Genomic DNA, 24,592 nt, shown 5'->3' with positions numbered 1-24,592 from the left:
GATAAAACCCCATACAAATCATGCTCAGTTGCTCCCCCTCGCGGTGGGTGTTCGAAGTGCATATTTTGAGGAAAATATTAACTTAGATAAGATAAAATATCTAGAACAAAAAGCACTGAGACAACCAAGACCTCTGCCAAGCAGGAAAATTCCCCATATATAGTGACTAACAGCAGTAGTATAGTATATATAGGCCATAGTAACACAAAGCTACAAAATATAGTAATATAGTAGGGCACCATGTGATCAAAGCCGCTGGCCTTCTGTGGAAGATCAAAGATTAAAGTTTCTCCGGAATCTGGAACATCACCAAAATTTTAATAAACTCTTAAATAACTCGGCATTATTTGAGTTAATTCTGCTCAAAGGAAGATTTATGTTTCATACAATTTAAGCAGGACACAAAAAAGAACATTTGTCCTCATTTTCTGTTTATTTATGCTAATTCAATGACATTAAATCCATGAAATTGATAAAGAGAATCGATGTAATTTTGTCACAGTTGTTTCCAGCATTGTCAGAATCATTTGACATTGCAAAATGTTCTTTATTGAAAGAAAAATATACAAATACAGATCGTACGTAGATGTTAAAATATGCAGTTCTTTAGCATGACTCCTGTTTAATTTGATACTCTTAAAGGAAGCATAAAACATCACAGAACAATGTTGCATTGATAAACACGGCCGCCCCCTTTTTTTTTACTCATCCTCATTGTTTGTTTTAACATTTCAGAAGAAATTCTATGAATTTTACATCAGCTCCTGTTGCACCACGAGAAACATGGAAATCTGAAATGGAAATAAATATTATAATACAGACTGTGTCTTTGAAACTCGCGTCACTTCACAAACATAACAGCTTTGCTATGTTGCACTTTCCATCGTCGACTCCTGCGGAAGGTTTTGGAGTCGCATCCCCTCTGAACGGAACTTTCCGAGACCATGTTTGAAAATCCAAATAAATAATCAAAGAGGAACAAGAGCTTTTTGTTTTGGACCTCAAATGTCACCCATGAGACGCCCCATGTCTGGGATCAGAACTTGCTGTTTATCTTCTTTTCTTTCATCCTGAGAAATGAAGAATAAAAAAAAAAGCAAGAATCAATTGAGCAACTTTGTCACACTTATATATTATATTAGCAATTAAAAAGCCTTAATGTGTACTTGAAGTTTTAAAAGGGCAAAATAATGGAGAAAAGCCTCATTTTGGGTGTTTAGTAATGTAGTTTGTCCACCAAGCCCCCCCCCAATGACCTCTAATGCCATCAAATGTATTTTTATAATTATTTATTAGTTACTTTAGTCACTAAAGATCAGCATTTAAAGGCAAAGAAACTAACACGAACGGCGTTTCTTTAGGAAGACTGATTTAAGACGGGTTTGTGCTGCTTGGGCTGATTTAGCTGTCGAACCCCAACCCGCTGCGAGGCCGGCGCTGACCTCTGCTTCTCGTTGGTGCTGAACTCTCTTGAAAGGTGGTTCTGCTGGCGGGGAAGGGAGTGGTGCTGGAGGTTGGTGTGCGTGTCGTACAGGAACGGCTCGCTGCTGACATCCGACTTCTTCCTCAGGTTGCTAGAGGATGAGTACAAGTCCTCCTCCATTCTCTGAAAGAAAAGAAAGGTTCTATGACAGATACAGACGCCCCACCGGCACCATGAACCCCCCCACCCACCCCCGACTGCTCACCCCAGCTGGCCTCGCATCCACGTGAACCAGCAGAGAGGCTAGCTCCAACTTTTCGCTGTAGCCGTTTCTCAGAGGAACGGAGCGATAACCTGTTGATGAAACACCCAAACAAGTCTGGTCCAGTCTACTCTGAGACCCGGTTTCTGGTTGTCACCCAGAAATGGATCATTTATACACCGTTAAACATCCCGCAACGTTGCGTTTAGTGAAGCGCGTTTCAACCTGAGCGGATTCCTTTAACAGGAAATGTGGCCTGAGCCAGGAAGTTGGGGTCTGAGAACATGTCCTCCTCGTAGACCACAAAGCGCAGGAAGGTGAGCTCGGGCTCGTACACTCTGAAGGTTATGGGCTCTGCCGGGGCTTTCCACACTGGGTTCAAACCATTATCACCTATGGGAGGCAGAGCGGAGGTCTCACACGTGTCTGCAGTTCATGTTCACCACAGCGGCGGGTTCCTTACGATAGACAAAGGTCTTAGACTTCTCCTCCGTGTGTCCACACAGCTCCACCTCCACAAACGGGCTGGCGATGCTGCGGCCAGGCCTGGGGAGGTGTCTGGCAGCAATAATCTGCAGAGCACACTGACGGATCAGCAATCGGGCACCCGGGACGCCGCGGAGGCACTTGTCACAATGCCTACCCTGACGTCAATGATGTACTGGAGTTTGTTCTTCTCCTGCAGCGGGTCGAAGGTGTCCGAGCGCATGACCTCTGGCTGCAGCACGTAACCTGTGCACCCGTTCAGACTGAAGAGGGCGCTGTTCAGCTGGGTGTATTTATCTGGGAGGAGCAGAGTGGAGAGGAAAATCCCCGGCTCAAAAAATTAGAAAAAAGGAACCACTATTAAACACATGCGATTAGCCATGTCTGATATACCTGTAATACAATAATTACCCCCCCCCCTTTTTTTTTTTTAGGTGGACAGAAATCATATAGATCACAGTTTTGCTGAGCCAAAGAAGCCCAATGAGGCCACCCAAGAGCTTCTAAAGGAGTCGTTGCCGGCTGTACCTGCGGTCTGGAAGTTGAGCGCCACCATATGACAGCCAACGGCCCACAGTGGGTACGGGTCATAGTTGGAGGACTCCACGCGCTGACCTTTGGGATAGGTCCGGCTCAGCGCTTTGCGGTTGTACAGCAGGAATTCTTTGGTGCGGCTCTTTCCCGGCACCTTGTTTTCCACGAAGGAGCGGATCTCTTTGTAGCTGTAGCTGTCTTTAAAGACACAGAAAGCGGCAGAAGGCTAGCTTGAGAGTAAGAATAACAACTTTCAGCTTGTCTTTTCCTTTTTCCTGTATGAGCGTCGATATTAGATAAGCCGGAACTTTCTATCTCACCATCCGGGGGATGGAGAACATCCCACACAGAGGTACATAGCACCAAATGCCGGTTCTCCCGACCCAGGACTGGATCAGGTGCCCGTTTATGACCCTCTCACCTCTCGCACCATTTGACACTGACGGTCACCTGACTGGGACCATAATAATCTGCAGGTTTTACACCACCAAAATCTATAACGGTGATACATAGATCATGTCCTGTTTGTTCAACACCTCTGAGTTGTGGGCAGAGAAGAACGCAGACTCACTTTTTTTTAAAACTCTGACTAATCTGACATTCCGGTGCCGTTAGAAGTGATGGATCTACATTTACATGTCAAATAGTGACCTAGCAACCGAAGAAATTGAATGGTTTTAGTGTTCTTGTTGAGTCAATCTTTAATCTGTGCATTCCACAGGATATCAGAGTCCCAGTTAAAGCTGGGCAGGACTTTACTCACATTATTGGTGCCCAACAACATTTGTGTGCCTTTACCAAAGCGGTCTTTCTCTTTGCTGCGCGGCTGACAGTAGACTACCAGGTCCGACATCTCCATAGCAACCTCCTCTTTCTTTTCCACTTCCACCTGCTGTCTGATCTGAGATTGGACAGAAAGGGGGTCACTTCCTGGTTGCTGAAGCCCAACACGACCAGCCCCTCTCAGATGTGTGTTCGGTTCCCTTTAGCCTCAACCCATGTGACCACTAAACAGGAAGCACTCACCTCGTGTTGCCTGTTGTACTCCTTGCTAATCATTCTCTGGGTGATGTCCCAGGCAGCCTGGTACCATTTAAACAGCTCCTCCAGAGTCTCAGCAGACAGGTCAAACTGCAGGCTGTCGTCCTCCAGGTCCTGCAGGGTCAACACGTGGAGCTTCCCATTTTTGCCGTTCTTCACTGGATATCGGGAAGGGGGGGGGGGGGGCAGATACGGATGCACGTGATGAAGTGATCATTGGGGAGCCGATGGATAGGTGAGGCTTGGTGAGTATCAGACATGACTCACAGTTTAGAATGTTGCATTTGGAGATGTCTATGACACCCTTACACAGCTCACCCAGCGGGTTGTCGTCCAAGTCCTGCTTTAAAACAGAAAAGTTTAACTCCTACGGTCGCGCCGCTCGTGCACGGCTGGAATCCGACCGCAGAACTTCACCTGCTGACTGGACTCAGGAGCTGTAATTCTGGAGACTTCCTCTACGTGATTGGCTGGAAAGAAATGCTGCACTTTTCCACCATAGTCACCTTTCCACCTGTTAAGCAAAGGAAAGCGCTCGGTACAGGTCCAAACCGCAGCCCCGCGTCTGCCTGTAGGCGCTCACCAGTCGCCGTTCTCCTTGGAGATGTTGTAGATCAACGCTCCCTTACTGAAGCTGAGCTCATCCGGCCGTGCCGCCTGGTAACTGTACAGGGCTCGAACGACACTTTTAGACTGGAGGCCAGAAAACAAGCGGAGGTGAGGAGGGATTCGCAAAAAAGAAAGACAAAAGAAACTGACAAACTGGGGGGGAACCAACCAGAGAGGGTTCGATTTCATTAGGTTCCACGTACATCTTGGAGTACAGCGAGGCGCAATCTTTCCCCTGGAAGGCAGAGTCTTCTGTTATCCTCCACCCATCCATCCACCCATCCATCCATCCATCCATCCATCCACCCACCCACCCATCCATCCATCCACCACCCATCCATCCATTAATCCATCCATCATCCATCCATCCATCCATCCACCATCCATCCATCCATCCATCATCCATCCATCCATCCACCATCCATCCATCCACCCACCCATCCATCCATCCATTAATCCATCCATTAATCCATCCATCCATCCATCCATCCATCGCAGACACACATTTAGATACACCATTCCTTACAACACTCTAAACAACTTAAATATTACGAGCTATAAACTGTCAACTGTGAGTAAATACAGTTCATTTTGAAAGAAAATGTGGTGCCAGATAAAAGTGTAGGGATCGTATGCTAAAATGAAGAAACTACATCAAATAGTGATGGATAGATTCCTTCTGTGGCTGTTGGATTGGGGTTTGGGTTCGGGTTAGGAATCAGGTTGGGGTTAGGTTTAGGAATGGGGTTGGGGTTAGGGTTAGGGTTGGGGTTAGGGTTCCTTTAAATGCAGTTCCGCAGTAACTCACTGTGCTGAAGCGCTCCACGAGCTCGGGCGTGACGGTGTAACGTAGCTTGATCTTCCGATACAGCGGCTTCTTTCTGTAGTAGTTGACGAGCTCCACCAGGCTCTCAAAGTCTGTCGTGGTGCCCAGCAGGTAGCGCTTCCCCTCCTTCTGGATCCGGCAGTGCTTAACCTGACCATCGCCTCTATTACATCAACAACTCGGTTAAAAAAAGAGGAAGATTGCAAGGGAATAGAATTAAAGATTAAAGTGCCACCGTACTTGAACGTGATGGCAAAAGAGTCCGGTTCTCCTTCTCTCTGCCGAATCAGGAAGGCTCCGTCTCTGGGAATCTTTATCAGGTAATCCTCTGCCTCCCCTCTGCTCAAGTTACTGTAGAACCACCTGAAAAATACATACAAAAACATTGGTCTGCAAGAGTATTTTATTATTTTCTCTTGGTTTTAGTTAGCGGATGTTTAGTTTAGTTTAGTTAGCAGATTAATGTTGTGTTCCCAAAAATAGTGACTTAGCAAAAATGCTACCACATGCATATGATCAAATATATCATGCCACACCAAAATTTTCCTTCTCAGGTTTCGATTAAAATATCCTTCGATAATATACATTCTATTCTTTCATTGCAACACATTCCAGTGGCTTCAATGTGTTTCAGGTATAATCAAAGAAAATATACTTTCAGCTAGTTCCTAGTTTGCATGGTACAGATGTATCAATGAATGACTGGAAATGATTGATTTTAGCCTGAAGCTTATGGGACACTGGGGTTAGTTGGTACGACAGACCCTTCGTGGAGATGTGGGTTTTGCTGTGCTACAGCATCAGTGAGACGCAGCTCAAAATCCTGGCAGCGTAGTGGGTTCTCTCTGTAGTGCTGGATCAGGGAAATCAAGCTGGGAAAGTGCAGGTTTGCCGTCAGATAATAGTAAAAGCGTCCCTCTTGTGAGGCCGTACGAATGCGGCAGTGCTGGACCCGTCCGTCACGCCTAAAACACGTGAAAAAGAACGAGCGAGGCTGCAGATACAGTTTGTAAAAATACAAATGGTGAAAAATCCTGAATTGGAGAGAATCTGAGACTGTACCAGAAGGACAGGGTATAGCTTAGAGCAAATCTGTCACTGGGCCGGACCAAGAAGGTCCCGTCCCGTCCCCCCGTCTCGGCACAGTACTCGTAGATCAGCCGCTCGGCCATTTGCCTTCCCCCATTCATGTGACCATGAAACCAGGGCTCCGTACTGTGCAGGTCCTGGTACTGTGATGGACATGGAGATCGTATTCAAAATTGGCACATGTACATATTTCTAGCTACATCTATACTGTACACTATAGTATATACATTACATTACATTTACAAATTTACAAAGGAGGGAAGGAAGGGGAGTGGAGCCATGCAACCATGAGGCAAAGCCATGAAAAGGAGAAGGAAACAGCTGTTGATGAGCAGCTACTTCTGCTGATGTTCAACTGGTTTGGTTTCAAGATTTAGCCCCATGGGAAATTTAAAAAGTTGAAAGTTAAAAACTGAAACCACCTCCGTGTCCTTTACCTTCTGAGTATCCTCTTCCTCTTGCTCTTCTTCCTCTGCATAATACAGCTTATCATCAGAGATCACACAGTAGTGTTTATTCCATTGCTGAAATGGGAATAAAAAAGTTGTAACATTAATCTGCAAAAAGGCCGCTAAGAGTAGCTGGACACAGAACCCTTTCCCCCATTACCCTGTCCACAGGATCCCAGATCTGCAGATCTCCCTGTTTCTGCCCCTTCCTGAAGTCTTTAATGGGTCCTCCTCCTCCTCCCTCCACGCTCAGCTTCTTGTGCTGCACAAAGACAAGGCCTTTAATAAATCGAACACCTCCATAGAAAACAAAAGTAAATCCAGATTGGAGCGCTCGGTTCTGCTTTTTGTCATTTCCTCTGACACACACGTATTTCCCACCTTAAGTATGATCTTTCCTTTCAGCTGTGTCGGTGAGGGAAGCTGTTCAGCTATCAGCTCCACGGGTTCCGTCAGCAGCTTGTCTCCAAACACGTCCCGGAAAATCCGAGCCATCTGACGCTGCTGCTCTATAGGGCAATGCTCCTCGATGGACAGGATCACTGGAAACCTGGGAGAGACGCGCCGCCAGCAACATAGATTTAATGTCAATACTCAAGCATCTCAATGTTGGCTGAGAGTTTGTGGTGTGAGTTTTTTTACTCTGATGTAACAAAGGCATGATCGTTAATGGCTTTGACCACATCCTCAAACTTGATTTTGGTGGTCCTGGTCCAACCGTGGTAAATGATTGGCTCCCCGGGTCCTTCCCAGCAGTCCACTGAAGAAAAACAAAAATAATGTGTCTCAAAAGATGTGTGTAACATCCTGTGTTAGTTTGAGGAAACACAAGTAAAAATAAATATACCGACATTCGACACAGCGGCATCCAAGACGCAGAGCTCGCACGTAAGCCTCTGTGGATGATTCACTACGAAGCTGATCTCCAGTCAGATATCTAGGAGAACGAAAACACAGAAGACTCATTCCAAAATCGTGACACACCTTCTGTTGTGCAGGGAGCTTTATCTAAATAACTGACGTGTTGTGTGAGGAGTTGATCCAGTAGTGGGATAAAGGGTTGTTCATGTCTATGTAGCTGATCTCAGAAAACTTTTTGTCCCAAATACTGTTCTCCTCTGAAAACAGGTAACCGAGGAACTAAAAGAAGAGAAGGTCCCACAGTAAATTAAAAGAAAACCAGGTTTATTCTAGTTACAGCAAAGGGCAGAATACCTCACTGACGGTGAACACGGGGTCATTGGTTTTTCTCATGGTGTCGTCGATGAAGATGGACATCAGTTCTCTGACCTGGTTCAAATCAGCAGCCCAGCTTTCCTGAGAGGCCAAGCAAGATGTACGATGATGCAAATAATAGCTGGGTCTCTCCGCTATTAAAATTATAGAAGTGGTAAATTCCAACTCTTATTAAAAGAGTGGCTAGCGATAGCAGGCCACTGTAAAACAATATGTCACAGTCATTCAACAGAGCATCAACCATTCCTCTCTATGGTCTCCAGTTGCTCAGATTTTATTCAGTTTGTAACCAGATTTAAAGAAATGCCAGGTAAATTAATAAAATTGTAGAAACTGATCGATAAATAGGGTATTTTAGGGCATAATGTGATTTTCTACGCAGACGATGCATAGAAACTCTCAAGTAAAACCTTCCAGTGAAGCAGACTTATCCATAACTGTATGGGACTGTATGTATATCTGAATGGATATCAAACCTTTTCCAGGCTCAATCATCACTAATTTTTAGCATGGTATGTTATATTTAAAAGAAAAGAGTCTGAAATACAAATAATCTGTTGCTAGTAATCACCTTTTGATCATAGACGAGGAATCTCTGGAAATCATGAAGCATGACGGCAGAAGCGTCGGGTTTATCAGTGTTACTGTAGAATAACAGGAAACATCAAAGATCAGGGCATTAGGGTAGGTTAAGATCACATCTATCGAAAATGTTAAAACGTGAGATTACCCGAGAATAAACGCACACGATTCCTTTTTGAACTCCTCAAGAATCTAAATCAGAGATACATATATTAGATTAAAAGTTCTAAAACCAAAATGCATGAATGTGAGCTTGTGTCAAGACATTATCTTAGTGGCCTCCCAGCAAAAGAATCCTACTTTTACATTCACCTCATTCTGTTCAAACATGATATGATTGTAAAACTTGTGAAACTGCTCGAAATCCAGGCGATCTTTCTTTGACCCCACTTCCTGAAAAAGTAGAGAATAAAACAATGAAATGAAATGACAATAAAAGCAACTCGTTGCTATCGCTAATTGAAGTTGAGGACAGAGACATTGACAAAGATGCTACTGATGGGAATGACGGGGCTTTAACAGACGACCTTTACCTGAAATTTGTCTTTGAGCGTTCGAGAGCTGGGGGCCTTATAGTTGAGGAAAGGAAGCAGAGCCTTCAACTCCTTCACGGTGATGCTGAGTGAGACAAAAAGACAGGACACGCTGCTTATATCTGACCTCAAAACTCTTGTGGATTTTTTTTTTTCATTTTGATAGGAAGCTAAACCAACAACCACGCACCGCCTGCAGGTTTTAACATGTTGTAACATGGAACAGACTTTATACACATGTTGTACCTGTTGGTCTTTGTCTGATTGACAGAGTACATCTGCTTCCTTAGCCAACTGCGGAAACGGTAACACAGAGGTCAACCTCATTATCTTATATCCCACTGCAAATGTGTGCGTTTGTGAGCGTGTACCTCTCAATAAGAACTGGAGTGGGAGCCTCCAGTGTCTCTTTCCACAACAGTTGCAGTCCTGTCAGCCATTTTTGCGCCTCAGCCACAGAATCAACTGCAAAATAAGGCGATGGGCTGACAACAATTCTCTTTGCTAACATTAGTGGGTCCATTTGTTGCATGAAATTACTCAACGACAGATCAGGTAAACCCACTAAAATAAAAACTACGTTAAAATCATTCAGTCTGGTTTTAGTTTATTGCATGAAAAACAAACACGAAAAAAGTTTACATCAAGTTAATTATAATACTGATAATATAGTTTATAGACTTAGAGTTAAAAAAGTGCTCTGTGATCTCACCCCCGAGGCTGAGTGTGTTGAGAACAAACTGCGAGCCATAGAAAATTGTGAAGCAGGCGTTGTCATCATGTTTGTCCTTGCCATCTTTAAATCGCTCAAAGTCTTTGGAGTTCCTTCCAGGACGGATCTCTCGGATCTCAAACAGGTCCACTAAACGACAGCACATGCGGTAGACGGACGATGATAACGGTGGGCCTGATAGCAAGCCGTCGCTACTGTGCACACGGTGAAGCACTGACAGCCTTCGCAAAGATACTTAGATAATCCGGTAATATAAGTGGTTGACATTGTACATCCAAGATGAGAGTGTTTAATATTTTAAAAGACAATATCATGATATATTAACTGGCATTCTGTCATAAACAAATACTATATAAAAGTCAGCGATTACCAACAAGAGATATTTTGGAATCGCTCTTAAACACTCACAGACGCCGTCTGTCTTGTCCACAGTGCGTGTCCAAGCCACCTGTCGGGTCTCCATGATGACCTGCACAGTGAGCCGCTCCGCTTTCTGTCGGAACACCGTCATGACTGCACCCATCTCCAAGTCCCGCTTGATCAGAATCTTCTTGTAATCGGTCATCTCCCCTTGTTGCCCCCGTTCAGCCATTTCTACAGCAGGGTTTATGAACAAGAATGAAAATACCAATGACCAAGATGATTAGGACAAGGCTTACTCAATTATGTGTGTGCGTAGCTGTGTGTGTTGGTGTGTTTGGGAGAGATAGATGATGTATGGGAGACTGTTTAGGAAAAAACAATGAGGCCTTGAGGCCTCTGCCACCACCCTCAGGAACTCACGGTTGTTCCTGCTGGGCAACAAAATTATCGACAGGTATTCAGCAAAGCCAAAGCCACCTCCACACCAGCCCTCTCTGGAACTTCACCACCCCGAGGGCCACTTATACCTCCTGTCACAACAGAGAAATGCAAGGTCCATGCCAGCAACTTCTTTTTTTGGACCAGTTCCATGTGGATCCCAACAAGGTCTTAACCGTCACTGTGTGGCCTGTCCCTGAGTCCAGGAAGCAACTGCACCACTTTCTTACAGAATTTTAGTTCTATCGCTGCCGCACTTAGGGCTCTGGAAAGGCCCACGCCACTGAAAACCGGAAACAACTAGTTGTTAAATTGGTGCTTGAGCAATGGCATTATTGGATCTCAGCGCAGTTAGGTGGTTGAACTCTCGTCAGGTTTGATGGGCCTGATTTTTCATGTTTGAATTTCACTCTCTCTTTTTCCAGAAACATCAAACCAGATTCTCTTTCACAAGGAGGACTAAGTTTAGACTCCTGAGACCACCCTCCCTTCTCCTTGTGTGATGGCCTCCCTCACCTGGGACATCGAGGAGAGTTTCTACTGAGTGTTCTTCAAAGGCCTCCCACCTGCCCTGACAATCAATCCCAGACAAGCTGGAGTGGCCTCATGCGTCCAAGGTCACCTGTCACCCAGGAATCCAGTAAATGGTGATGTGCTGCAGCAACGTTTCTGGTTGTCCACATTAGAGGAGGATAATCAGGACTTTGTTGAGGTCTGTCACATCTACCATCAACACTGGCCCCCACCAGTACCACCAGTACCATGGTCGCACATCTTAAAAAAGCTTGATCACCCTCCTGCAGTCTGTGGACCGCTACACCAGAAACAGCAACCCACCGCCAGATCAATGATCTGGACTATCTGGTTGGCTAAAGGGTTTTGCTCTCCATCTAGGACCTTCCACTCCAAGTGGAATCGAAGAAGCTTGCTCCTAAGTTCCTCAGCCCTTTCCCCATCTAGGAATCTCCATGCTGATAGATCCCAGCTTTCATGTCTCAAGGGTTAAGTAGGTCCACAGGAGTCCCTTGTCTCCAGCTCTTCCATGGGCTCCTCCCCGTTTCATTCCTTCCACCGTGTTGCTGTTCAGTGCTTGGTGGACAGGAAAGGCTACAGCCCAGAAGAGAGCTGTTTCTCTGGGATTTCCATCTCCAGCACCCGGATCAGCCTCACTCTATTCAGGCTACAGAGGGTTCTTCTTACCCTGAGACTCCAGCGGTCGGCCCAGCACCTGCAGTTGACTCAGAAGAAGAGCCGACAAATGTCAAAAGGTGCGTCTGATGACCAGTCAGACTGGTAGAAGGGAGTTTTATCCCACCTTCCACCTTCCTGGGGCTATACTTTCCCTCCAAACGCTGCCTTTAAGCTTTGTTTATTTCATTTTATTATTTCTTTCCGTTTCTGAATATTTTGTGTTGTTTATTTCTTTATGATTTTGAGTTGGATACACAACTGAAAAGAGGAAAACATACATGCGATAAAAAGTGATAAGTAAGAAAAAGACGGTAAAACCCTTCCCATGAGACTTCCTTTTCAAACTGTTTCATCAGCATTTTGTCAGGGAGTTAAGATAAGAAGTTGAGCTGAGATAAGAGGACATCATTCTAAAGTGGAAACAACTTCAGCGCAAAGTGTGTTGGTCTTTCTGTGCCTTTTAGATTGACATGTAGAAATGATCTGCATCACTTGTCGGTGATGGCCCAGTTCAAGGCTCCGTCCCTGGGGGTTCACCCCACTCACACCCCAACTTACCAATATTACGCCCTATTATGTTGTGACACGGTGGTGGAGGAGTTCATCTCAGGATTACAGGCGACATGAGGCAATTTTCATTTGAAATTACGCCACAATTTGACACCAGCTAAAACAATATGCCATGTAAACCAGCAGAGCACCAATCAATAAACATCTTGACTGGTTCTACAAGAACTGCTTACTTTTTTGTTCACTGGTGGCATGAAACAGCATGTGGACGGCTGAAATTATAGCCAACTTTGCTAGTGTTTTGTCGGGGCGTTGTGCGTTTTTTATGCAAGTAATGCACAAGAAGAACCTTCTGCTAAAGCAGATTAGTGTTCATAAAGAGCTTTGTGGAACTACGGGATGGAGTCAGATTTAAAGTCACAGTCATCGCGGTCGATTGTTTAAACTTTGACGGCTTGAAATGCTTTGTGTGTGTTTGTGTGTGTGTGCTGCAGGCAAATGGAGTTGTTAGGCTGCCCTTTGACTTATTGGAGGGAACATTTAACAACTGGTGTTCCTGAAATACCAGCAAAGAAAACTCTTGGTGTCTGAGGGGTTCCACTAGGTCTAGTTCTAGGTCCTCTCCTTTACACTTTGTTATTGACTCGTACAGTTTCCAATGGCAATATTAAGTCCAATGATAAATATATAGTATGCGCCAGATAAAGCACGTACGCGTGTCAAGTACTACAATAAAGAGTCATACGAATGTCAGTGTCGGAGAGAACACGATCACTCGCTATCAAATTAGTCCGCTGGCAGAAGGAAATGATTTGGAAATGGATTGATTTGGCAGAGGAAATATAAAACAAACAAGCGTTCCAATCACGACTGTGGATTAACGTAAAACTTAATTTGGTCGCAAAAGAGGCTAACTTTGTCTTAACAAGGTGATCATTTTCAGTATGACGATGACCAAATTCCAGAAGAAATGGGAGAATAATGTGGGGGGAGAGACTGATGATGATGGTTACTATATACCGGCTAAAACCTTTAGCTTCGTTATGCAGTAAACGGATCACACCGCCAAATTTCCACATCTGTGAACAGATGACACCTTTGATTGTAAGCTTGTTCTGTGTGATGTTCTCTGGGCACAAAACACTAAATTTGCTGGAATTTCTTTTTTAAAAACACACCTAACTTAACAGTGCTTTTATTTTCTTACCATACACCCCACGTCTGTTGTATTTTCTGTTCTGTCGGCTTTTTAAAAAAATGAATATGTTGAACTAATTTTGGGTCATTTATCTTCGCAGTGTCAAACTATATCACGTTTCCATATCAGGATAATGATTTATGAATTCAAGGTATTCATTAGGCTTTGCAAAAGCTACTTGGACAAAATAAACGATCTGAAGACCCCCCTCAGAGTAAACAAAACACCCTTTTATGCATAGAATGATCAAACTTTGTGGCTCCTCAGTTTGTGGCTGGGATGAGAAAACATTTTGAAATGAAACCTGCTCTTGCTAAACTCGGCTAACTTCCTTTGAGCCCTGTTTAGCTGCCAGGACCAAACAGTGGTGCAGACCTTTATCTGAAAAGGCTCCTGATAGGCAAAAGCGGCTCTAGGCCAGTAGCCTCTTTTGTTACAAACATCATCACAGTTATAACAAGACAAACATGCGTCTCCATTTACTGGACATGTCACCTGCTGCTGGAACACATTCAATCATTCGGATTTTGTAAAGTAAATTCAAGTAGATTTAAAACGGACACTGACAGATGTTGGACGCGCAGATGTGGACTGACGGACGGTTGAGGGCTGATGTTCATCTGCCAAAAAAAGCGGATTTCCCCTCTTCTTACCCCAGTCACGCCACAGCGTCTCGAACACACGCCGAAAACAGGAGTAAAAGGAGCACTGTAGGAAAGTAAAACGCCTACCTTTTTGTAAAAAAAAAAAAAAGAAGAAGTCGAATCCAGAACGCTTCAAAGAAAAGATGCTGCTGTTTTCTATCCGATCATGATTTTTTAAAATAAATATGAAATGAAGCTGAGGGAGATATGGACTGTTTCTGCCAGCCGCAAAAAGGTCAGTTCCTCTATCGGCGTGTACGAGGAAGTAAAAGTTAACTTGCATTATAGGCGATGCTTATAGTTTAAAGAGAGAGAGAGACCCGGAAGCGTGCAGGGGATCTATGCAAAGTGGGCTCGAAAAGGGACTCCAGGCTGCAGACGGGATGGAACGTTTGTCAGTGTGAAAATAAAGGCGTTATTGTGAGGAGCAGAGAGCAAAAGGCTGCAAGCAGCAAGTGACCGATATGAGCAAGCAGGGGATCGATTTTGACGCCATCACATCCTGTGTCAACCTAAAATATACCGGGGATAATAGTGTCATAAATGTATTTGTATTTCAAAGCAAATACCTGCGTTAAGACTATTTTTGAAGTTGCATTGTCGTTTGGAATAGCTAGATTTTGAACTAGTAAAATTAATGATTAGTCAGTTGAATTAATAATTTGTCAACTGATCAGTTAGTTGCTTCGTAAAACAAATTGGGGGAAGGAGAAAGAAAAAAAGCACATTTAAACTATCATTCAGGAACATACAGCTTTATCATGTCACAGTCTATAACTATATACTTCTGCACAATAAGTAAACCCTTAATTTGCTGTAAAGAAGTTTTAACTTTGCTGTAAAGGAGTTTAAACTGAGTGAATGAGTTATGCATGTAAATTAAAGAGCTCTAAAATGAATTACTATCTGTTGTCTGAAACAAGATGCTGTTATTGAGAATATGTGAGAGGAAATAAAGCGGCAAAAATCATTTCCATATTCAAACGCAAGCATTCTTTATGAAACCATGACAACCACTGTAAAATAACCGATTTGCATGTGTGACACAGGCAAAGTAGCAAACAGTGAGATGCCGCGGTGGTGTTTCTAAAGACTTTATTACCTACACATGAACAGACCATTGATTTTCACACATACTTCCTTCATTTTTGATCTAACACACAATCATCTCATGTTAAAGCGGGGGAATAGGTAATAAGCGGGGTCAACCCAACACACGGGCGGTGTGGAAACTACATAATACAGAAGTTGTGGCTCAGGTTGCTTCGTTCTAGCTGCTCCAAGCCTAAAGGTGACTTGATCGCCCCCTGGCTTGGTTTGTTAATAAGACTTACAATAATAATCACTCATACGGCCCTTTTTGCATTGATTGTTGCATTCTTTTACAAAAATTCTTGTGATTAAAGCTTTCATTTAAAAACCTAACAAACAACTACAGATCCTCATAACACCGTGTTAAGTAAACATCTAAAAAATTCAAGACAAGAAGGTGAACTTAATGTTTTTTCATTTAGAAAAGGCTCATAGTTTAATGAACAAACTCATATCTGTTGAAGTGTATCCTACTTTGATCTAAAGGGTTTCTTGGGTTGTCTCATATTCCATCTCCCAGGGTTTCCTCACTGGTCCTAGTCATCCTCTGGTTCCCTGAGTCCCTGGCTGTGCACAGTCTTCCCTGTCATCTCAATAATGGCCAGAGCTTCTGGATCTATGTCCAGGATGCTTCTTTTGCCAACCCCCCCCTCATCCTGTCACAAGAAAACACAACCGTGGTGAAAATTGCTGGTATGTGATGGAGATTCTCTGTGAGGACACCAACTTTCAGCTGCCTGTTAATGATTAAAGGTTAATAAATAAATCAATGAAATAAGGTTGACCTACATCGTCTGGTACCGGAGGTTTTCCAACCGCCCACACTTCCACCGAGTCCAGGCTGAAGTCTTCCTCTGCGGACAGTTGGGGGCTGCCGTAGGTGGTGCATTTGGGTCGGGCACGGCTGTGACCTCTGCCGAAGTCACTGTCGAGCCACAGGCCAAAGTAGCCGTGCTGACCACCCATACCCTGGTGACAACAGACGGATGGATTCAGGACCAGAAATCTTAGCCGGGTCGTCGTTATGACAACAGTTTGAGGTTCCGGTGTCATTTATATAATCCTGATCCTGATTCCAGTACCTGGCTACATCAGTCCTTTGGCATCATATTACTATGAAGTTCACAAGTATTATGGTTGCACGGTTGAATGGGATGTGCATGGGTGGTTGTCACACCTGACGTATCACCAGTGCCTGAGAGGGAATTCAACTCAAACACCTAAAAGCTTACGATGAAATGTATTTTTGCACAAACGAGTCACAGGAAATGAGGACCAACCCTGCCACAGCCTAACCACCAAACAGTCTGTTGTGGAGTTGCATTACTTCATCCACAACATTGCAACACTGCAGTTTAAGCACTGTGGAAACGTACCTCCTGTCAGGTCTTGAAAATATATTAAGTACTGTGTGAAAAAGCTAGTTTGCTAATGTGAAAACCAGTTGAAGCATCCTTGCCCTGCTCCCCATCACACTTCCACTTGGACCTGGTTCAACCTAAACTTATACATCTAATTTATAGTTATCTGACATATTTTAAATAAACTACACTGCCCTTAAAATCATAAATGCTGCTCTTTATTACAATAAAAACACCACATCATAAGCCAGGGGTGTCCAGACCCAGTCCTTGAGGCCTCCAATCCCGCCGGGTTTTCTGTCCTCCCAGGTGAAAGTCTCCCTGGTTGGGCAGAAATCCCGGGCTGGATCTCCCACCCTGGAGGACCGGCCAGCCCTGTCATAAAGGGTGTAACTGCCTCACCAGTCCATTCGGCATGGTCTGCTGATTGTGGTTGAGGTACATGAAGTGCTCATTGTATCCTGTCGTTGAATAAACTCTCAGTGTTGGAAATACAGAGAACAGGAAGCATCGGGAGTCACCTGCACACAGATTATATATAACACAACAGAATATCAAACCTACTGTTCAGCAGTGGGAAATTACACTGAACACAAGCTTCGCTAATACATTTACCAACATAAAAGGCAACACTTCTATTGCATATTATTAAAAAGAAACTATTGTGTGTAAAGAAATGGGGGCCAGTCAAGAAAGCTGATGCTACAGTGTTCTCTTAATAAGAATATAAGATTACGGGAGTTGACAAAAAGTGCTGATGTCTCACCCTGGAACTGTGGTTTGATCTCCCAACCATGGGAAGCAAAGCCCCCAAAAACATGGCCCTTTGTGTCTTTGATGAGCAGCAGCGTTGGCCCGTGGTTCAACAAGCCGGCCATCATCCTGGTGAAGCTTTCCCCATGGAGACCCGTTGAAAACAAAAGTCTCCAGGGAGCACCAACACCGTCTGGCAACTAAAGGCAGCAGCAGATCGACGTGAACAACAACGCGGACGAGTGGTACAAAGATGATCCTGCTGGACATTGACATGCTGACCTGTGGTGCCAGAAACATGAGGGTGGGAATGTCCAGCAGGGAGCTGAGCTCATTCCAGTGGGTCTCTCTACAGGGGGGCAGCAGGGTGGGGACTACCCGGCCGCTCAGTGATACGTTTAGGCCTTCGCTCACCAGCATTTCCAAGTACAACGATACCTGAGAAGTCCTAAAGATCCAGTCCTCCAGACAGGAAAGATCACACTCGCCATTATCTGAGGGGTGACACAGTCTGATTATCAACAGTAATGTTTCCTCAACCATATTACACCTCCCTTTAAATTGCCTTACCTGTGGCTTTCAGTTCTGAACACATCTGTTCTGCCAGGAGTTTGACACCTGAGGACATATCGCCCATTCTCTCTGGTTGCCAGCCCTGCAGACGCCCGCTCTGGACCAGAATCTGAACTACAGATGAAATGAGGTCTTCTACAAACTAGAAAAAGAGAGAATGCCTCATAGAAATCATCTGTTCAGACCAACATATGATAAATGACGAACCACTGATGCACTGATTCCATATTTAATCTTCCATCTGCTCACCTCTGCAACCTGATGACACTTTGCAGCCCCAGCTCCCGGCTGGATCATGGTCAGAACAAGAGGAGCCCGTTCTTCTGCTGTCCCTCGCAGGGTATCTGCCAGGAAGATAACCAGCTGCTCTCTAACTACTCCAACTCCAGAAGCAGCAGAGGTTGGAGACGTTCCAGAAGCCGGAGATGCTGCTTCTCCAAGGCTGATATTACACATGCACTGGTAAACCCTCCTCACCATGGAGTCTGGAGCAACCCTACCTACTGAACCCTGGAAAGTGATATTTCCATTTGATATATTGATCTGTCATCGTTGACCATATCTGTATCATCTTTATCATTCACACCTGCAGCATTTCTAGAGTTAGTGTTGTCCCAGCAGCTCCAGAAGGGCCACCAGCACCAGCTTGGAGTCTATCAAATACTCCTTCCACCTCAGGTCTTTCCTCAGGCCGGAAACGAGCCAACCGCTTCTGCACCGCCACGCTCTCTGTGTTGCCCATTATAGTCCTACAAACACTTGACTGTTAACAAACACATAATATTATTATTAGAATGAAGTGTAATTTATCTTAAACTCCACATGTAATGATGTTACTCTTCATTGTGTTTATAATTGCTTGCAAGAAGTGGACTCGGTGGATTTATTTATAAGGATGGGCGATCCGATACCAGGTATCGGTATCGGGCCGATACCGGTCTTTTTCGCAGTATCGGTGCGCGTAATGGCCGTCAACGCCAGCCACCGATACTCCAGGCAGAAATAACTGATGTCGGGCTCTGGGCCAGAACATGGTGGCTATGACCCGTTCAGACAAAGGGCGCTGCCACGCCAACATGGCTGCTCACGTCACCAAAACGTCGCCGGATCGGGAATTGCGAAACGCAAATTCTGCAAAAACGAAGGCCGAAAGCTTCGCTGTTTATGCAACCGTGATGTCCTAACTCACCAATCAATAATGTAAATGTGTTGGGATTTGATGCCTTTGTTGCGCTTGGAGCTCTGTCACCATGTGATGGACAATAAAGTTTTTGGAATCGTAAATACAAACAGGTCGGCGAGGGGGACAGACCAGTAGAATTGTTACAGAAATGTAATTTAATACCATCAAAGTGATTTCTCACTAAGTGGTTTCGCCCATTACTTCTGTTTCAAATCAGTTTGGATTGTCCTGATTGAACTTTGGACTTATATCTGGTCAATCCTGAGCCCCCATGGATGCTTCGCCTTATCATCCCATGCAGTCAGTTTGGGGCCAAGATTATCAAAGATTGGCCTAATCAAAAGAGTACAGAATAGTTCTTGATCCTCAACAGTACACATGCGTATAGAGTAGATAAACAAGTTATTTTAAATCGACATATTGCTCCTTCACGTGATCGTTTTTTTTCTTCTCAAAAGCCACTAATTGGTGGTCGGTCGGCCCCGAATTTGGCCCCATGATCGTGTAAAACCCTGAGCCTATAGGAGTAACTCACCCGAGGCTAAACACGATATCGGTGTCGGTACTCGGTATCTCCGAGTGTTTAAGAGTAAAAATGTTACACTATAGCAACGTTACCACATACATATATATAAATACGTCGAACAATAAAATGTATAAGGCCGATTTTGGCGACAAAAATCACAGAAGTGCTAATAAACAGATTATTACAGAGCTTCGACTTAATGGTCTGAAAAATGTGGTCTCGTTATTAATTTATTTTAAATGACACACATAAACAGGTTCACTAAAGGTCTCTCCAATATACTATATGGAATAGTATCAGTCGATTAGTTTAAAAAAACAAACAAAAACAAAACAGCCCATGTTGCATATTTAAAACACATTTTGTTTTCACAGATTTTTGCATGAATGCAAACGTTTGTATGAGTGCATCGCCAACCTTTTCCAGAAGAATGGTGATGTTTTCTTCTGTTCTTCATCTGCAGGAGAAACATAAACTTCCTGGTGAGGGATCCGCGAGCAGCGACGCTGGGCGTGATCAGCCAATCAGATCAGAGCAGCGTCGCGATTGGCCCCGCCTCTCAGGGCTACGTTCAAGAGCAACATCTTACTGACGAACACGATCCGGCAGACGCGGTTCGAAAACGTTAATTAAGAAATAAAATTTCGAAGATGATTGTTTAGATTAAAAACAAACAAACAAATAAATAAATTGCTCATTTCGAATCGAATTCTATTCCCTGGAATAATGAAAATACGCCTGTGTCTAACACCTAATTGTATTTCACACCAACGTGTAAGAAGTATTCAAGACAGTGAATTGACTATACAGTAGAAATAAATTTTTACCTCCTCATTTAGTTTTTCCGCACATCCTTAAGTCTGAGATTCCTTCACAACACTGAGGAAAGCGTCTGAATGAGTTTTAAACGCTTATTCTGCTCGCCGCCGCTAGGGGGCGCTCGCGGACAGCCGCAGAGAGACTTTGTGCTGCAGAAACGGTGAGCTGTTGAAAAATACCTTTTAAGGGCATGTGGATTACTTTTTTGAATCCAGTGAGGTGGGTGTGTTGCTTTGTAAGGATAGTCAATGAAACCTCGCTGACACAGCTGAACGTGTGGTTGACATGCAGACATCTGCCACATCAGTCAAACAGCCTCCTGCAAACAGCACAGCAGCGACGAATCTTTGCACCACTTTCAGCAAACCACAGGGCTAGAAGGTCCCTTCATCTGTTCCGCCTGGCCAAAACAGGATAAATAACTGACGAATAAATTCTTAAGATAAACCAAGAGATGCAACCACTATTATTATTGCTATTGTTTCAGGTCCCCAGTGAGGCTTTTTGTGTGAATGATGTCTCAATGAAACAGGAAACCAAAGCTGGTTACAGTAAACTCAATAGGCTCAGTGTTCACCCATGAACAAATCCAGACTTGAGAGGGCATGCTTTGCTACTTCTTCTTTTCTCTTCCTTTTCCCCACCAGTTGTATCCCTATATGGTAAAAAGTCTCACTTCTGCCTGACATCACAGGAAATTAATCATCTCACGACCAAATGCACACCCCCCTCAAAGCAGGCGTGCACACATCCACAGCATTAGGCCTAAAATGCCACCTCAAAGTGTCATTACATCTCCCTTACTATTTTAACATTGATTCACTGCACACATTACAGATCTAGTACTAATTCGTAGTGAATGTTCTCCCCTTGGTAACGTTGATGAAGGTGATACCTTTATTCACCCCCGAGCTCTTGAAAAAAGGACGGGGCCTGAAACATGACGTTACACTAGTAAGTAAATTTCTTCTGCCTGACAGTTTTGCATATGTTTACTGAAAGATTTCCATAAGGTGGAATCTAAAACCCAGCTCTGCATGTTTGCAGGTGCCCACGCCGCTGGATGCTGGCGGGAATTTCCTGCTCAATATCGATTAAATAAAGTCTAATTGAGGTTTTGACCTTTCTGATTACCTTTAAAAAGGCTTCAACAGTTCTATTACATGAATTCCTCACATGCGAGCACTTATTCAATGCATTAATTACAAATAATTGTATAAAATCAGCACGTCCCAATACAGAGGTCAGGAGATGTTTAGGGACGATCCTGTCGGGCCAGAAGGGCCGTGACACATTTGCATGGGACTGACCGTGTCTGAAGGATTTAAATCACTCCCTCCACCAGCACCTCCCTCTGCTCTCTGAGATGGCAGGTAGTTCTCAGTGGGGCAGAAATGGAAACCTATGTTGTGTTATCGTTGTTGCTAAAATATCAAAAGTCGGAGGAGAAACACACCTGTTTGGTTTTTCAAAGTAGCAGCACAGTGACAGGAGGAGCCTTACACACTTCCTGTTGCTTTCAGGACTAAACTAGACCAAAGGTGACACCTTTAAAGTCTTGTTTAAGCTTGTGTACTTATTGTGACTTGATATATTAATATATATTATCAGACTAAATTAGGCTGCTGGTTACTGTGGGGCTATAGTTAATGCTCTGATCAACCTCAATTGTTACTGTTTGACCTCCTGATTGTATGAACTATACATGAAAAATGGATGTAGTTGGAGGGAGGAGCCTTTAAATTCAGACAACAGATCCGATCCGGGACGTCGGGTCTTGGAGGAGACGCGTTTCTAAAACCATGAGCCTCATCTCATGAGTCACACAGTCATCAATCATTTACAGGTCAACGGCCCCCAGGCAGAAGTGACCCGCGCCTTTCGTCCAAGTGTTATTGCTGCAGATGCTCTGGAACCCATTCAGAGATACATTAAAACGCACTAACTGCTCTCTTTTCCACCATAAAGGTCTGGAAGTTTTAGCGTCCGACCTTCATTACAGTTAAAGTGCCGACAGAGCAGCTCCCATAAATGAATAACCGGTGTCACTGATCCGTGCAGGACAGAGAATTATAGATTATTCTGCGCACTTTGGTACAAAACGACTGTCGCTAGCATGAGATGAGCGACGCGCACGATGCATAATTGCATAAAAGATGGCTGACATGTGACATCCACGAGAGGACACGTGGTCCACCAGCACATTTCCTGACGTAGCCGGAGTTCGTAAAGATATGCCGTTAGCGGCGTTATGGTATGTGAGTTATGCTGCTTTAGAGCAGCACAGAATGGTGATTATCCTGCTGACATCACATCTCATGAGAAGCTTTTTGTTCCTCTCAGATCTTCTTGCTCGTTTGATCCTTCAGAACTTCTCGGAGGTCGGACCCGTGTTCTTCGTCCTATATCTTACGTCAACATTGTGTTTGGCAAATGTAAAAGGACAAAGAGGATTCGTTGGGTCGCAAACAGGATTTGGTGTCTTTTTGAAGGGCTAAATCTCCCATGATGCACTTCTGGAATCTTGAGTTTTGACTATAATCAAGGCCCGTGGTTGGTTTGGGTCCAAACAATGCCCGGACTCACTCTTCCGTTCAAGGCCAAGACAGTGTTTTGTCTGACTTGCCTTTTCTCTCCGTCTTAAACTGTAAGTGAGATGAGCAGATTTGTGAGAGAATAGTGGCGATCAATGAGCACAATTACTAGAAATGAATGACTTCATGAGCCTAAAAGCACTTGAAGTTAATGTAGAGTTGCCTCTCGGCATTAAAAAGGTGAGCTCATACATCATTAATACACAGGAGAGAAGTTCGACCCTTAAAATGCTTCCGTGTCCAACTGAGATTTGAAAGATGAAGATATCTTAGATCAGATTAATAGAATAACCATCCCAGTGACATCACGGCTAACAGTCTCTCCACTGTCCGCTTGTTTTTTCAGCCGGGTCCACTCGCTGTAAACAGATGCTCATTTGGAGGAGGGAGAATGAAGTCACACTCAGCTCGTTAGCGTCTGACAATGGCGTCTCTGTGCCAACACTGTGCGACACTGGCACACAGCAACACTGCGGGCCCAGCCCGTCGCCCGCATTCCCTCCCCGTCACTTCTCTTTTCACAGGGAAGCAGCTGAATAAAGACCGCCCCCCCCCCTCCTTCCCCTCCGCCCGCCTTTACTTTGTTCAGTTGTGCAAATCTCAATTTCCAAGCCCATCCCTGACCGTCCCGCCAACCTTTATCTGACTCCCCTTTGCTTCCCCCTTCACCCAACTGGGGGTCCCCAAAGAACATTAAAAGTCTTGTTCAGCTCTCCGTTGGCTGCTACACTGAGCGACATTCCCAGGAAGGCAAGTGAGATGTCAGCTCTTGGACTGGCAGAAGCAGAAGCAGGTGAATTAAAAGTTCCTCGCCCTACCCGGTTCCCGTCCCGGGCCCTTCCGCCCCCATCTGCCGCTGGACATTAGCTGCTTTCTCACGTACGGCTGCGATTAAAAGGGTTAAAAATGCGACAAATTTTGAGCATTTGGTCCCCAGGAGTTGATGAAATACACCAAAATCCAAACCAGTTGACCGGTGGTTAGGAAGGCGCTGACTGGGAGGACACGGAAAGCTCAACTGGTGACCTCATCCCCGGAAATTCTGGCTATTGGTCAACTCAACGCGATCGAGCCTCTTTAGTGTTGGAACTGATGAGGCAACAAAGCGAGTAGTTAAGTGAGAAGAGCAGCAGTGACTCACGAGGGGATCTCTAGTGGATGAAATCACTCCAGATCCCAACCCCCCCCCCCCCCCCCCCCCACCCTTGTGCTTTCAGACATTATGAGCTTAGTTTGCTGAACGCAGCCTCGTTTCAACAGCGCTCGTGTCCACGGAGACCTGATGATGTTTGGATTTAAGAGCCCGCTGAGCTGTAACTAAACCCAGCGTTTGACACGACAGCAACCAGCTGGCACCACTTCATCCTGAGGAAACTCTACTTTGGAGAATTCCGGGCACAAAATTCCTTTCGAAATGCAGCGGAATGTTTGTGTTTTTAACATCACATTCTGCCTAAAACATTGCGGCTAAACATCACTCAGGAGAGAAGAGGGTCCCTCAAATAAAGGCGCGCACACGCACGCACGCGTGCACAGACATGCAT

General features: G+C 44.6%; 2 protein-coding genes across 5 annotated transcripts; both read right to left on the bottom strand.

The window, feature by feature from the left end:
• Nucleotides 1–414: 414 nt before the first annotated feature.
• Nucleotides 415–14,472, bottom strand: plcg2 (phospholipase C, gamma 2). Of its 2 annotated transcripts, none has more exons than XM_057052290.1 (33): nucleotides 14,229–14,472; nucleotides 10,212–10,397; nucleotides 9,783–9,932; nucleotides 9,442–9,535; nucleotides 9,317–9,364; nucleotides 9,071–9,155; nucleotides 8,850–8,930; nucleotides 8,686–8,729; nucleotides 8,527–8,599; nucleotides 7,935–8,036; nucleotides 7,741–7,859; nucleotides 7,571–7,656; nucleotides 7,362–7,479; nucleotides 7,101–7,269; nucleotides 6,880–6,981; nucleotides 6,708–6,794; nucleotides 6,244–6,413; nucleotides 5,946–6,146; nucleotides 5,422–5,544; nucleotides 5,164–5,344; nucleotides 4,525–4,590; nucleotides 4,330–4,439; nucleotides 4,164–4,260; nucleotides 4,014–4,086; nucleotides 3,732–3,904; nucleotides 3,504–3,606; nucleotides 2,700–2,903; nucleotides 2,329–2,468; nucleotides 2,149–2,257; nucleotides 1,911–2,078; nucleotides 1,689–1,777; nucleotides 1,443–1,606; nucleotides 415–1,070 (listed from the first exon to the last, which is right to left on the bottom strand). In XM_057052290.1, exons 1-33 carry the CDS (start codon nucleotides 14,428–14,430, stop codon nucleotides 1,037–1,039), a joined length of 3,951 nt encoding a protein of 1,316 aa, XP_056908270.1. In that variant the 5' UTR covers nucleotides 14,431–14,472; the 3' UTR covers nucleotides 415–1,036. The 2 variants fall into 2 exon arrangements, with proteins under 2 accessions (XP_056908270.1, XP_056908271.1); XM_057052291.1 differs by having other exon boundaries at nucleotides 14,235–14,472.
• Nucleotides 14,473–15,228: 756 nt separating this feature from the next.
• On the bottom strand, nucleotides 15,229–21,198 carry meak7 (MTOR associated protein, eak-7 homolog). 3 transcript variants are annotated; one of them, XM_057052380.1, is made up of 10 exons: nucleotides 20,463–21,198; nucleotides 20,053–20,200; nucleotides 18,513–18,675; nucleotides 18,176–18,436; nucleotides 17,924–18,068; nucleotides 17,636–17,847; nucleotides 17,367–17,553; nucleotides 17,003–17,121; nucleotides 16,029–16,208; nucleotides 15,229–15,895 (listed from the first exon to the last, which is right to left on the bottom strand). In XM_057052380.1, exons 3-10 carry the CDS (start codon nucleotides 18,666–18,668, stop codon nucleotides 15,776–15,778), a joined length of 1,380 nt encoding a protein of 459 aa, XP_056908360.1. In that variant the 5' UTR covers nucleotides 18,669–18,675; nucleotides 20,053–20,200; nucleotides 20,463–21,198; the 3' UTR covers nucleotides 15,229–15,775. The 3 variants fall into 3 exon arrangements, with proteins under 3 accessions (XP_056908360.1, XP_056908358.1, XP_056908359.1); XM_057052378.1 differs by having other exon boundaries at nucleotides 18,513–18,689; nucleotides 20,463–21,193; XM_057052379.1 differs by lacking the exon at nucleotides 20,463–21,198 and having other exon boundaries at nucleotides 18,513–18,689; nucleotides 20,053–20,260.
• Nucleotides 21,199–24,592: the final 3,394 nt, after the last annotated feature.

This window comes from Takifugu flavidus, chromosome 13 (assembly GCF_003711565.1).
Source record: "Takifugu flavidus isolate HTHZ2018 chromosome 13, ASM371156v2, whole genome shotgun sequence".
Classification (NCBI taxonomy): domain Eukaryota; kingdom Metazoa; phylum Chordata; class Actinopteri; order Tetraodontiformes; family Tetraodontidae; genus Takifugu; species Takifugu flavidus.
This window is presented reverse-complemented; position numbering and strand designations above follow the sequence as displayed.